The 14,583-nt window shown below is 45.0% G+C and overlaps 1 protein-coding gene across 1 annotated transcript in view; it reads left to right on the top strand.

Moving 5' to 3' along the window:
• Positions 1-504: 504 nt before the first annotated feature.
• NUB1 (negative regulator of ubiquitin like proteins 1) overlaps positions 505-14,583 on the top strand; it is a 113,284-nt gene continuing 99,205 nt past the window's right edge. Inside the window, exons 1-3 of the mRNA XM_082257521.1 lie at positions 505-622; positions 5,311-5,427; positions 9,988-10,155. Of these exons, the coding sequence (XP_082113647.1) occupies positions 5,311-5,427; positions 9,988-10,155 (285 nt within the window). The 5' untranslated portion in view covers positions 505-622. The remainder of the gene's footprint in view (positions 623-5,310; positions 5,428-9,987; positions 10,156-14,583) is intronic.

The raw sequence follows: 14,583 nt of genomic DNA, 5'->3' as shown, positions 1-14,583 counted from the left end.
TCAGTGTCGCAGTGATTTGAACAGTGCGATTGCTGGCAGCGCGACCTATCAAATTGCATTACTAAGTCGATCCAATGTAAACGAGGGCTAAAGATGATTGTATACTGTATGATCAGCCTTCACAACAGCTACAAGTATCCATACACTTTACAACCTGGTTGTACAATCTCCTTTAGATCTGCCACCAACTATGTAGTGCAGTTGTCTGCCTGGTTTGATCCTATATGAAATGACCTCCTACTACACAACCAATCAGCTTCTCTACCAGTGAAGGTGAGTACACTCGGATCCCAGCCTGGACCCTGTCCAATCACACAGCCACAAGACATGCCCAGACCTGCTGTACCACGTGACCACAAGGGAAATTCTACGGCTCCGCCCCCACAAGCAGGAAACCACCTGACTTCACCTACACGAAACTGCGCAGTCCTAGCTGTGGCGACGTTACCCAATCAGCGCTCTTCTGTCATCGTTCTGCCGCATCACGTGAACACCAATCCTGCACAGCTATTGGCTGGGAAGGGATAGCTGTGTACAGTTGTGTTACAGTAGATGTGATGTACACAATGAGAATGTGAGTGCAGTAAACACAGCAGAGTGACAGAGGAGCGGAGCGGGAGAGGTGAGTGATGGAATCCTATACCTCCCTCCATGTCTGTGGTATATCATAGAGGAGCCTCCCTCTGTGTGCTCACACCTCCAGGGTCCGGTGACCTCTGTGAACTCTACAAATACCCAATAATTCACCCATGGACACCATTCCTGTTACCATCACTTAGAATGCTGTGTGCTGAAATATGTCTCTGTCTGAGCTCCAGACAGCAGGGACTGTGTGACTGTCATTTATCCCTGCCTGTTCACTTCTCACCCCTATCTCTGAGAAGGGCCAAGTGTTATTAAACCCACAAGAAAACATTTATTATACTGCAGATTCATAGGTGTGATGGCTGCATTTGTGTTCTTATTAAGGTTCATCTTCATTCTGTCATCTGGTGATCCAGTCAGTAAGTCTGTTGTCTTTCAAAAGCACAAGCTCTCCAGCAGTATGTATCAGTTTACAGAGATCCTTTGCGCCCCCAGAATGTTGCACCTTTCCCCTGTGATGTGTTTCTTTGTCTCTGTGATCTCTTTGAATCAAAGTGTTTGGTCGTTACTTGAGGATCCACGGTTAGGGTTGCCACCTTATCCCTTTAAACCAGGACACACATTAATTACACAGGTTCTGTGGCTGATCAAGGTGGTAATTAAACTCACTAGGTGCCTTATGTGCATTATATCAGCCTCAGAATTTATGTGTAATTCATGTGTCCTGGATGGATGATATGGCAACCCTATCCACGGTGGCAGATTTGTACCTTGATCTGATGGGGAACCATAGTCTTTGAGTTCCTCGTCAGTAGAGATGGGCTCAGGCGTGTTCGAGATCACACTTGCCCGATCCTGCCAGGAAGCCGAGACTGCACTCCACTAATCACAGGCAGTGAGACATTTCCCGGTCCGCAGCTGCACAGATCAGGAAATGTCTCACTGCCTGTGATTAGTGGACTGCAGTGTCGGATTCCTGGCGGGATCGGGCAGGTGTGAACTCAAACACGCCCGAGCCCATCTCTACTCATCAAGTTCAGCCCATCCAGTGACAAGTCATTTCCCAGTACAGACATTTCCATGTCTGGTTAATGATGTCACCGGTATCTCCAGCCCCTTTGTTTACATTTAGATACAGTCCCATTTGGCCCCTGCTGAATAGGACCGGGGATAGAGCACTGCAGGAGGCTATCCTGTATGCACAGACTTCCCCCACTCTGAGTACTGGCCTTCCTCTGAATAGGGATGAGCTCAGGCTTGTTCGGATCGTAGTCCCAACCCATCTGAGCAATCCCACTAGGAAGCTGTCACTGCCAATCACAAGCGACTCAGGAATTTCCCAGCCCACAGCTGCACATAGACACACCCCCTTGTTTATGTGTGGCTGCGGGCCAAGGAATGACAGCTCCTCGTGATTGGAGGTGTGCAGTGATGGCTTCCTGTCGGGATTGCGCAGGTGGGTTGGGACTTTTAGCCGAACAGGCCTGAGCCCATCACTACCTCTGAACATCAGCTATGAGCTGGTCTTCGACCTAGATTCACACCCGTACAGCACCACCTAGCATGTGCGCGCTTCCACACATTTTTGCACATTCCTCTACATCACATGTAGGGAAGCCCTTGCATTTCAATGGGTTACCCTACCTGCAGGGATAGTCCGCGACTCTTAAAATTGCACTACAGGAGTGTACATTTGCTTGCCAGGAAAGCCTGCGGTTTTGCACACTTTCCCTACATGAATAGATATGAATCAGGCCTGAAAGTAGAACTATAGGCAAAACTTTTTCTTTTTTTTTCTATTTCGGATAGAGTAAGGAAGGGTTACAACCCCTGTCAGATATTTTTTTTAACTATCTGTGTTCCATTGCGGACATTTCCCTTCACTTCCTGTCCCATAGTCAAACAGGAAGTAATAGGAAATCCCTGCAAATTATGGATTAGAGCTAGTATCCCCATTGGAAGATTTCCCCGCTATTACTTTTCTGGGGACAACCCAAAATGTGGGATTTTCCTTTACTTTTACTTTCCCATTATAACAGACACAGTAAATGGGACAAATAGAGAGGATGAATCTCCCTAATGGGAGCGCAGGCCGCAAATTCTTGCCTGAATTAGGCACAGGGAGTTCTAAAGGAATCTACTAACAGAAATGTGTCATGAAGGCTTTACTGAGTTCCCCAGACTGTATTAAGGCCCGTACACACGTACCGATCGTCGGCATACAAACGTCGGCGGACGAAAGATCTGCCGATTGTACGCGTGTTAGTATGGTGCCTCCGACAGCTGTCTGCGCACAATCCGCGGACAAAAGTCTTTCTTGCAAACATGAAAATTTTTGTCTGCGGACACCAGAACGGACGATTGTTCGCCTGTCAGTACAGAATTCGGCCGACAGACCGCAGATTTGCAAGACTGGGCATGCTCAGAAAATAAAAAACACAGGGAAAGTTAACCATTACATGACATCACTTCTGCAGTCAGCTGAAGTCTGCAGACAAAATTCTTGTGCTGTCCTTGTGCTGTCTTTGCACTTTTCAACAGACACCGACATCCCGGGGAGAAAAGACGAACATTTGTATGACGACGATCTGCGTGTGTGTACGGGGCTTTACCTGTCATATATGTCATGTGTTTGCTGTACCCCAGTTACTGTACAGTTATCATATAAGAATGCTTTGCTTTGTTTCATTCAGGATGTAAACTTACAAAAATGGGCCCCAAACCATTAGATGAGACAGTCCAAGAAGATGTAGACCCCATGGGTACGGGGCCATCCAATGCAAACTGCGTGTGTATTTCCACGCCTGGGAGACTCAGCTGCCGCATACAGCTCCATAGTAATGAATGGCTGTGAACGGGTAAACACACACACTGGTGTAAGTCCCTGAACACAACTGGTGTGCATCCAGGGGTTTACACCATGCATCCATATACCTGCATAATCCACTCATTACTATGGGTGGTTGTACCTGGCAGTTATGTCTCCCAGGTGCGGAAATACACCCCCAGTTTACATTGTATGGCTTAATGTGCCCAGTAGAGCTGCACAATTACCCCCCCCCCCCCCATCTTAATCCGGCATTTCCACGATTCATGTAACAGTGCAGAGCAGTTCCGTGCTCACAGCTGTCAAAGGAGAAAAAAAAAAAAAAAAGCCAGCAAGGTTATCACATTTCTCAGCAAAAGAGAAAAATTGTATCATTTTGTTCTTTTAGATCAAAGGGATAAACTTCATTCTGTAACTGAGGTCAGTTTAACCTCTTAAAGACTAATCCTTTTTCTGACATTTGTTGCTTACAAGTTAAAAATCTGTATTTTTTTCTAGAAAATTACTTGGAACCGCCAAACACTTTATATACTTTTTTAGCAGAGACCCTAGAGAATATAATGGCGGTCATTGCAATATTTTATATCACACTGTATTTGCGCAACAGTCTTTCAAACGCAATTTTTAGGGAAAAAATAAACTTCAAAAATACACTTCACTTTTCAAAAAAAAAAAAAAAAGCTAAACAGTAAAATTAGCCTAATCTTTTGTATAATGTGAAAAGTTGATGTTACATCAAGAATCGTGATCTTCATTTTAAGCCGAAAAATCAAGATTCTCATTTTATCCATATTCATGCAGCTCTAGTGCCCATGTGTATGAAGCCTTTAACTCTCCAGAATTCGACCATATACAACAGGGGCAACAATGCTCCTTCACCAGGACTAGAAAACAGACTGCAGAAGAAAGGAATAAAGATAAGAAAGGACTCAGACCATCAGAATAAAACCAGAGGGATCCCTGTAATCCTTAACACTGCCTCCCAGCAGTCCTTTGGGTGGGATTTAATGCCTGGGAGGTGTTGTGGCTTCTGAGTCATTCGACCAATCTGATTGGCTAGCACAGAAATCACCTCCTCAGGTTGCCCTCCTTGTTCTCGATCAGAACGAAGCCTTGACTGAGAGCTGTCGGTGACATCATGGTCATTGTGCTGGGAGCGCAAAGTGAGCGTTGTTCTCAGCATACAACCTCCTGCCACCGTGGATGCAAATGTGCAGCAGCTGGGTCACACCTTTCTTACTGCCTCATAAATACTTTACATGGTTGGAAAGAGGCTAAGTGATCTTCCTTGTTCATTTCACACTGATGTTCCGGGTTCCTTCAAGTCTTATTTCCCTTATTCAAAGATCCTTTGTAGTCCTGATGAAATTTTGTTGCCCCCCGAAACCCATTGGCTTTTTTTCATATGGTCAAATTGTGAACAATTCATATATTCTTGAACTCATCGCTTTATGGTTTGCCTATTTATGTCTTTTTATATTTTGAGTCACTTGCCGGTACCCATTGAGGGAGGTCTGTTTGCCTTGGGAGCCGCCTTACCAAACCCAGTGACCTTACTGGAGAACTTCCTGTGTGTGGTCATTTAAACCAGTGGTCCTCAACCCTGGTCTACAGGGCCCACTAACAGGCCAGGTTTGCAAGATAACTGAAATACATCCCAGGTGATATCATTTGCTGCTCAGTGATTGCAGTATTCTAGTCTGCATCTCCTCAAGGTAATACTTAAAACCTGGCCTGTTAGTGGGTCCTGTAGGCCTGTAGGCCAGTGTTGAGGACCACTGATTTAAACAAGCATTGAAATCCCAGCACCCAGCAGATATTTCTATCTTGTTTTCTTTTATGTTTGTTGTACGCTTTTATCTTTATCTGACTTACTTTTTTTTTTCTCTGATTAAAAGATGGCGGAAAAGAAGTTTTTGATGTCCCAGTTGACAAATCATTTAAGGGAAGATCGCATTCAGCTTTGGAAATCTCCTTACACCAATGAAAATCAAGAGGCTGGCCCGGAGATAAAAGTATGTTCACAGACTTGTTTTTATCTAATCTAATGTGGGCTCCCCTTGTTGTTTTAAAGACGAATTGCAGGAATTCAGCCACTTTTCAAAAAGTGCAGGCACACTATCCAAGGAGGTTAATTACATCTCCTGGACTTATCTCTATTATTTTTATCTGACAGCTTTATGGCTCTTAAGGCTGTGAGAGAGGCTTACCGAGAAGTTATGCCCTCCCCTCCGTTGCCCATTCAGAGAAGCCTTTGTATTTTGTGAATGAGTTCACATAATACAAAGGCTTCTGTGATTGGGCAGGAGGAGGGGCAGGCATAGTACTGCACCGACTGTAATGTTGAAGATGCTTAGACCTGAAGCATCAGTGGTGGGCTTCCAGAAATACAGAGATAGTTGTCTTCCGGGAGTGCAATAAAACTGTCAGATGTAAATATTAGAGATAAGCCCAAGAGATGTCATGCAGCTCTTTGGACTTAACTCATAATTTGCCTTCTGTTTTTACAAAGGAGCTGATATCCTGGAATTCAGCTTTAAAGTTTCGAGAAATGCATCAAGATCTATGAACATATGGTATTTAAGTTAAGCTGGTCTTTTGCTGCTCCAATTTTAGAAGCCTCCTTCAAGCAGTGCATGGCCCTGCAGCTACCGCTCTGTTCAACAAACGTCAATTGTTCTAATGGACTTTTTGTCAAAGAAGCCTTTTCGAACATCCAAAAGAAGCCGTCACCATTCTGGCTTTCTAACAGCCAGAATACAATAGTCTGGCGGGGAGGGGGGGGGGTGGTGTTCCTCCATCAGTGCTGTTAGCATGGATGGAGGAATCTGTTAGATTTTTTTTTTTTATTTGGCCAACAAGTTGAAGGAAAGAAATCTATACGTGTATGACCAGCTTTAGTCTTTCTCTTCCCTACTACCACAACCCATGGCTCCATGCCTGATATGCATACCAGAGCTGCCTTAGCCATTCAACAGATTGTTACAGGTGTCTGTCATAGGAGGCTGCAGTTGCGATTTATAGACCCGCACACACATTCTAGGGTCATTTAACCTACCAACATGTCTTTGGAGTATGGGAGGAAGCCAGAAGAAACCCACATAAGCCCAGAGAAAATGAGCAAACTCCGTGCAGATAGTCGTGGGTAGAATATGAACCAGTGGACCTCATTGCTGCAAAGAAAAAGTAGTAATCACTGAGTCACTGTGCTGCTCCAAAGCTAGTCCTTGTAATCTGAAAACGAAAGTTGGCTAGACTATCAGAGCCGGTTCACACTGAGGCGATCCAACTTGGCGGGGCGACCTGTGAAGTCGCGGTGCACAGCGCGCACCGCGACCTCGGAGCGACATGCATGGACTTCATATCATTGAAGTCAATGCAGGTCGCTCCAGGTCGCCCCAAAGTAGTACAGGACCCTTTTTCTAAGTCGGAGCGACTTGTGTCGCTCCTATTAGAACGGGTCCTGTGCTAATCTATGGCAGGCGACTTGTCAGACGACCAAGTCGCCTGACAAGTCACCCCAATGTGAACCGGCTCTCAAAGTTCACTCAACTCTGGTTTCGTTTTATGGAATGTTACATTGTCAGTCTGGTAAAATAAGATAATTACTTCTACTGAGTAAAATGATTTGTAATGATGTAAAAATAAAGCTCCAGCAAAAACGTTATTTTCAAGTTTCAGATGAAGTGGAAATAATTTTAAGCTCTTTCAGGTATTTATTGTCTGTGTCCAATTCAGGGAAGTTACCCAGGGACACTAGTCAAAAGAATAACATAGGTACTACACTACAGCACAGTTATGCCAGGCCAAGTCCACTGAAACCAATATGGCCTGGACGAGGACCTGACCTAGGCTGCGATATGGCAAGAGGCAGAAGCTTGCTAGTGAGTGGCTCCTTCTCCCTGTCTGAAGGTTTTTGTGTAGATGCCTCCACGGCTGGATAGGATATTGACATATTCAGGAAATGATTCATGTAAAATAAAAACATTGTATGATTTCTTCAATTGACCTAAACTCTTTCAGCATTTCCTTCCCATTATACAGTTTTTTTTTTAAATTTCTGTTTATTATCCCATTATACAGTTGAGGGGGGTTCCCATCAGGATAAGCAGCCGGGGAGCGGAAATAGTGCAGGCAATGACAACCAAAGGTGGGTAGTGACCAGCATCAGCCTCGGGCCTTCAGATGCTCTAGCCAGGAGATTGCCGACTCTGGGTCATCAAAAAAGTGTACCCGGTCCTCACCCTCCACCCGTAGGTGAGCCAGGAAAATCATGGCATACTTAATGTGCTTGACACGGTGTCTGCGCCTTGCCTCCAAGAAGCCCTTGCGTCTCCTCTGGACCTCTGCTGAGAAGTCTGGAAAGATTGCAACTCTGCCATTGCCTAATGGGATATTCCCCTTCTCTCTTGCCAGGTGCAGGATCGCATCTCTATCCTTGTAGTTTAGAAATTCGGTTATGAAGGTACGTGTGGGGTGCACCCTGCGGCGGTGGACGGCCCGACAGGCGATGCGCTCGCTCCACCACAAAGGTGGGCGAGAAGAACTCCCACCCATATGTTTGAATCAGCAAGTGTTCAAGATAAGTAGAGGGGTCAGCGCCTTCTGCACCCTCAGGCAAACCAATAAAGCGCAGATTGCAGCGGCGCAATCTATTCTCCATGTCATCTTGCTTCTGGAGGATTTGATTTACCTGTAGCTGCAGCTTGTCAGTGGAGTTCTGCAAGGGGGTGAGGGAGTCCTCTACTCCACTAATCCTGTGCTCTGTCTCAGTGATCCTCTCACGAAGCTTCTGCATGTCTTGCCTTATCAATGATATGTCCACCTTGACTTCCTCTATTTTTGTTGTCAGGGTCGCCTGACAAGCTGATATGGCCTCGGGTACTCTGGCCGTGTCTGTGCCCACAGCCGTCCCCGCCTCCATGCTCTGCTCGGCGCCATCTTGAGAAGAGGCCTCCTTGTCCTACCAGCGCTATTTTTCCAGCTTAGCCGCGGGATCCGCGGTTTTATTAGGTGGAGACATTGCGCAACTGTGGCCGGGGACCGTGGTGTGTCAGTGCGGCGAGTTATATACCCGTGGGGAAGCAGGATCGTAGGGTCAGGATATCTGTCTGACGGAGCTCCGGTCACTTCCGACTTACAGCATGCCGCACCAGGCCATGTCCCCTTCAGCATTTCCTTCATTTATACTGCATGTTTTCCAAAGCTGCAGTAGGCTGATAAACCTTTTAATCCACTCATCCACTGCTGCTCCATGTATAGTCCAGCTGTGAGTGCTAGAACTCCCTGCTAGAGGGTCACAAATCCTCTGTCAACGGACAGAATGTGTCCTCAAGCACAGCTTTTTAATGGTTGATATCACTTAAAGCAGGGCTACACTGCATCGCAACCAAGAATGCTATTTAATTCATTTTCAATATTCAAACTCACCTATCCATCCATGGCTCCATGCTGTATTTTGAGGAAAAAAACAGTCCCTAGCATTTCTTGTCACGGCCATCCTGAGTAAGGGCAGATGATTTATGTAGCATTTACTTCCAGGAATTCATCTCCCCTTAGCGCAGGCAGCAGGCAGGAGGGTGTCCTATGCTGAAGAACCCCTCCTCCCTCCCTGAAGGCTCCCAGGATGTATGACATAAGTTACCTCGGCATGGAAATCAGGAAATAACTGAAAAAAATTAAAAAAAAAGGTTTAAAACAAGTAAATATGATATACTTTCCTATCTATTTATCAAGGCTAGCAGAATAAGATTTAAAAATAGTCAGTATTGTTTGAGAGGGTGAAGTTCCATTTTTAAGTTGCCCTCCCCAGCTGTAGCTCACTTCATGAACCTGCAGCTGGACCATGTCAACGCCAAGTTGTTTTTTAAATTGTTTTACTGCAGGTCTAAAGACATTGTACAATATAGATTTTTAAAAAATCAGTTGATTCCCCCTTCCAAGTGAGAGTGGGAATGGGAGAATCTTTACTTCTGGCTGTTTTCAGAGCTGCCAAACCTGTAACTGCCTGAAAACCTGATCTTTGACTTCATCTGATAGGATGCAGTCACTGTTCGGCTAATAATTTCCTCTGGCTCATTTGATTTTTAAATTAACTTTTGTCAAGCTGGGTGGTGCTGAGCGGGACCCCACCGGTTGAATTTCAATAGACTCAGCAGGAATAGGATTCCAATTGAGCTCTGTATGGCTAGCTAAACCCCTTCCCACCCACCCTGGTGTCCCTTTAAAAAGGTATGCCCGGGGGTGGGAATGACTGATGATCATGTGACCACTGTAATGGGCTGTCACAGTGGTCACATGATTGGGAGCTGGTCCCAGGCAGCTACCAATAGCTAGTCTGGACCAATGGCTGTCTGACATTGGCTGTCCAGTGAAGCATATGTGTGTTCTGTGGGCATTAATGCCCTTTCCGTTTGCCACAGCAGCAAGAAGTAAAGCAAGTCTTGTGTTCTATTTATTTTTAGATTTAAATTATGTGTAGACTATGTTTGTAGAAACCAGTAAATTCAGATTTTTTTCTACATCACTGTTCAAATCTGTAGCTCTGTCTGATTAAATCATGTATTCCTTTCCAGGAGCTGTATCTGAAATATTCAGAAAAACTCAAGCACAGTGTGGATGATGTAGCCAGTGCATTGGAAGAAATCCGCTGCTCTGCAATACAACGTGGCAGTGGAAATCAGGCTTTTAAGGCTAAAGGTTTGGCTACACTGCAGGTCTTCTTGCCACGCAAGCTTAACAAAGTAAGAAACTCTGCAACTGTGGATCTGGCATTCTTAAAGAGGAGTTCCAGGCACCTATCAAAAAAATAAAAGCAGCTACAAAAAGTGTAGCTGCTGACTTTTAAAAAATCAGCCACTTACCTGTCCCATGGTCCAGCGGTGAGCTCACCCCAGCTGTCTTTATCCCCTGTCCTCCCTCGGCAGTGCCAGCATCTTCACTATGGGCACCTGGCTGTGACAGCTTGCGGCTTCGAGTTGCTCTGCACATCCTGAATGTTGGATGCAGTCTTCTGGGACCTGCCCGTGTCCCAGAAGCCTGCAGGAGGGAGGAAGGAGAACTTCCTTTGACGAGCGCCGCAGAGCTTGGAACGGAAATGGGAGCAGGTACCTGGCAAAATCGGGTACCTGCTCCAATTCTCCCCCCTCCCCTCCACAAAAGGGTCACTTGTGCAAGAGGAGCTTGGGACGAGTCCTTAAAGCAGAACTTCCCCTTTAGGGTGGAGTTCCACTTTAATTGCTTGCTGACTGCCCTATAGCACCTTTACTGCTACAGGGTGGCAGCTGTGCGCAGGATGTAAGGTATTTATACATGATCCTGCACTTCCGCCTGAAGGAAGGTGATCTGCAGGTGCGGGACACTCGATGTCCTCTGGCACCCGCCGATTGTCAGCAATACACAGAGAACTGAGATATGCCTATGTAAACAAGGAATATCTCAGTTCTGAATGGAGGAAGTGATGGATTCTGTGTTCTTGCAGCACACTGTACACACACAAACACTGGCTAGGCACACAGTTAACCCTTTGATCACACTAGATGTTTAACCCCTTCCCAGCCAGTGTCATTAGTACAGTGACAGTGCATATTTTTAGCACTGATCACTGTATTAGTGTCACTGGTTCCCACAAAGTGTCAAAAGTGCCAGTTAGTGTCCAATTGTTCTCTGCAATATTGCAGTCCCGCTGTAAGTCGCTGATTGCCACCAATACTACTATAAAAAATAAATAAAAATTCCATAAATATCATAGACGCTATAACATAGACATAAACCAATCAATATAGGCTTATTGGGATTTTTTTTTACCAAAAATGTATACATATTGGCCTAAATTTTTAAGAAATTTGATGTTTTTTTAAAATGTTTTAAATTTTTATTTCAAAAATGTTTTGTTTATACTGCAAAAAATAAAAACCGCATAGGTGATCAAATACCACCAAGAGGAAGCTTTATTTATGGGAAAAAAATGACATAAATTTTATTTTTTTATTTTATTGTCAGGTAAATTAACACAGTGCCATATCACAAAAAAAATGGCCTGGTCATGAAGGGGGGTAAATCTTCCGGAGTTCAAGTGGTTAATAAAGATGTATGCATTAAAATGTTACGATAAACATTAAATTTGAAACTCACCCCACTACCGACCAATCCAGGTGAAGCCTAGATGGTGCCCACTGCCCAGGCATATTTCAGAGGGGTCCACACTGCTCTTTGGTGACACTCGGGATCTAATCCATAGCATACCAATATAAAGAGGGTCTTTGAGTTTAGGCATAGAATATTATTTATGTGTATCCTACATTACAAATGTAAACAGTGTAAAACTATACCATTTTCAATGACTGTTCTGTCTAGATCTAGAGTCATTGATTTCTCCTGGAGATCCTTTTCTGTTGATGCCATTGGCACATCAACAAATCTGGACAGGCAGGATCTGTGGAAAATCATTCACCTGAAATGCCAGCACACTGCATGGGTGAATTAAGAAAAATTCTAATTATTGAGGTTCTGTTTTAAAGTGCATAATTTTAAAGTGCAAAGAAGAGATGACTGCCGTTTCAGAGTCTCGGTGGACTCATTTCTTAAGATGACAGACATGTGGAAGGTGACAGTGCACTTTCTGGCAAATGTTTGCACTTTAAAATGTTGCAGTTTCAAATGGATCCTCAGTTAATAGTATTTTTGAGGTTAACCCATGTGGAGTGCTGGCTTTCCATGTAAGGCTCCTTTCACACACTCCGTCCGTTGGACGGAGTCCGTTTTTCTCAGCGGGGGATCGAGCTGCCGAGAGCGCGGAGACACAGCTGACAGTTCCCCATGCATCTCTATGGGGGAAATCGGATGTCAACGGACCGTCAGTCCGTTCTCACGCGATCCCATCCGATCCGCTGGACGGATGGAAAATAGGGTTTCCATCCGTCCAGATTTGACGGATCGGATCGGGTCGGATGTCAGCGGACATGTCTCCGCTGACATCCGATGCCCCATAGGAATGCATGGGGGGACCGTTCAGATCCGCCAAAAAAACGGACAGGCGGATCTGAACGGTCCGCCTGTGTGAAAGGGGCCTAAATGAACTATATTACAGTATCTCAGTGAATCATGCACTCCCTAAGGGATGAGAAGGTAATGGTACAGGGTGGATTTGATTGACTGACATCTAAGGTAGAACTTAGGTTTGGAAGTTACCAGTGGATTTGCATATGTATGTGTTACAGTATAGTATACAGTAAATTCTTTTATACCTTTCGAGGATCCTAAAGTGGACCTGAAATTTTCTTGGGCCGCATATAAAATATATACTATAGTTAAGGTATATAAGTAATAAGACACCTCCGCGCCCTTTTCGCGCTGCCGCCCCCCCCCCCCCCCCCCCAGCACTAATTTAGCACAGCTAGAGGATGATTCCTTCTGAGGCATCCTCTGCCTACAGTTAGTTGGAAGCCACTGTGGCCGTGCCCCCGACCTGACTTCCTTCTTCCCCATCAATAAAAAAAAAAAAAAAATTGTCAGGGGGCAGTGGGCCGCATTGCCTGCGGTTCTGGGCCGCAGGTTGGACATGCCTGATCTAGTGCTTCTCACTGATTTAGTTTCGTATGATTAATGTGAAGGCGCCTGGTTCTTAGGGATTATTTGGTTTTTACCTGCTGCCCTTTTAATTGTGTAATACAATAAAAGCTGGATATAAAAATGGTAAAAAGGCGCTGGTGTCCCTAGATAATATAATAAAAAAGTATTGGCAGTTGTGTGCCTGGGTGTTAAAAAATGCAATATCTGTTGTGCAGTAGTGGCAAAATAAATATATATAAAAGTGTATATCAATTAAACCTTGTTATAACATGTGTGGTAGAAAATATTTTGGTTAAAACTTGCAACCAATAAACATATATACCGTCATACAAGATTTTATATAAAGTGCTGGTGCCACAGGATATATTTGTGCCAAAAAAATGGTGATATAAGGTGCTGAAAGTGCAATAAATAGCAAATAAAATGCTAGTGATCACTTATCAAAATACAATATAAAAAACATGTGTGACATAAATGATTGCAAGGAAATAACGGAATTTTTGTAAAATCTTACCTGTAAAATTCCTTTCTCTGAGTCCTCCGACAGTCGCCGCCTCTTCATATTCGTCACAATGGGGTATTAGACTTTGCTCCGAAGGAGTAGCTAGGCAACAGAATATGTTAACATTAAAGCTTTTAACATATCCCACCCTCAAGGGGTGGTCCCCTCAGTCAATACCCTCCTACTTCCTGCAACCATATCTCAGTTTCAGTGGAATAGCAGTAGAGTATACAACCAAACCCCAAAGAGGGGCGGGGGCGGCGACTGTCGGAGGACTCAGAGAAAGGAATTTTACAGGTAAGATTTTACAAAAATTCCGTTTTCTCTTACGTCCTCCGACAGTCGCCGCCTCTTCATATTCGTCACAATGGGGACGTCCCAAAGCAGTGCAAACATAAGGGGTGGGAAACGCATCCGCGCCGTAAGGCAACGCAGTCTCCGCATCAAAGAAAGGAACCTTACCAAAGGAAGGAAACCAGCTGGGCAGGAAAAAAATTGCTCAACAGGAGCAACAACCCAGGAAAAACAAAGAACCAGGGGATAAAAACCTATCCCAACAGCCAGAGGTCCCACAAGGGACCCTAGGGAACCGCCGCACTAAGAACCTTGCGGCCAAAGGAAGCGTCTGCCGATGCCTGAACATCTACCTTGTAGAATTTTGTGAAAGTGTGCACGGTCGACCAGGTCGCCGCCTTACACACCTGGGCTACAGAAGCCCCATGACGACAGGCCCAAGACGTACTCAGAGATCTAGTAGAGTGCGCCTTCACAGGCACAGGGGGAACCTTCCCCCGCAAGGCATATGCCTGTTCAATGGTCCGCCTGAACCATTTGGCGATGGCAGAGGCCGACGCCGCCATGCCCTTCCGAGGACCCTCTGGAAGAACAAACAAAGAGTCCGTCTTTCGAAAAGACGCAGTCGATTTAAGGTAAACCCTTATCGCCCGAACAACATCCAAAGAATGTAGACTCACCTCCTTTGGATGTTTAGGCTTCGCGCACAGCGAAGGCAAGACAATATCCTCATCAAGATGGAATTCCGAAACTCGCTTCGGAAGAAAAGAAGGATTAGGTCGCAAGACCACCTTATCCAAGTGAA

The sequence above is a fragment of the Pelophylax lessonae genome (genome assembly GCF_965119305.1).
Source record: "Pelophylax lessonae genome assembly, chromosome: 5".
Lineage (NCBI taxonomy): Eukaryota > Metazoa > Chordata > Amphibia > Anura > Ranidae > Pelophylax > Pelophylax lessonae.
The sequence above is the reverse complement of the archived record's forward strand: the minus strand, read 5'-3'. Positions and strand labels throughout refer to the sequence as shown.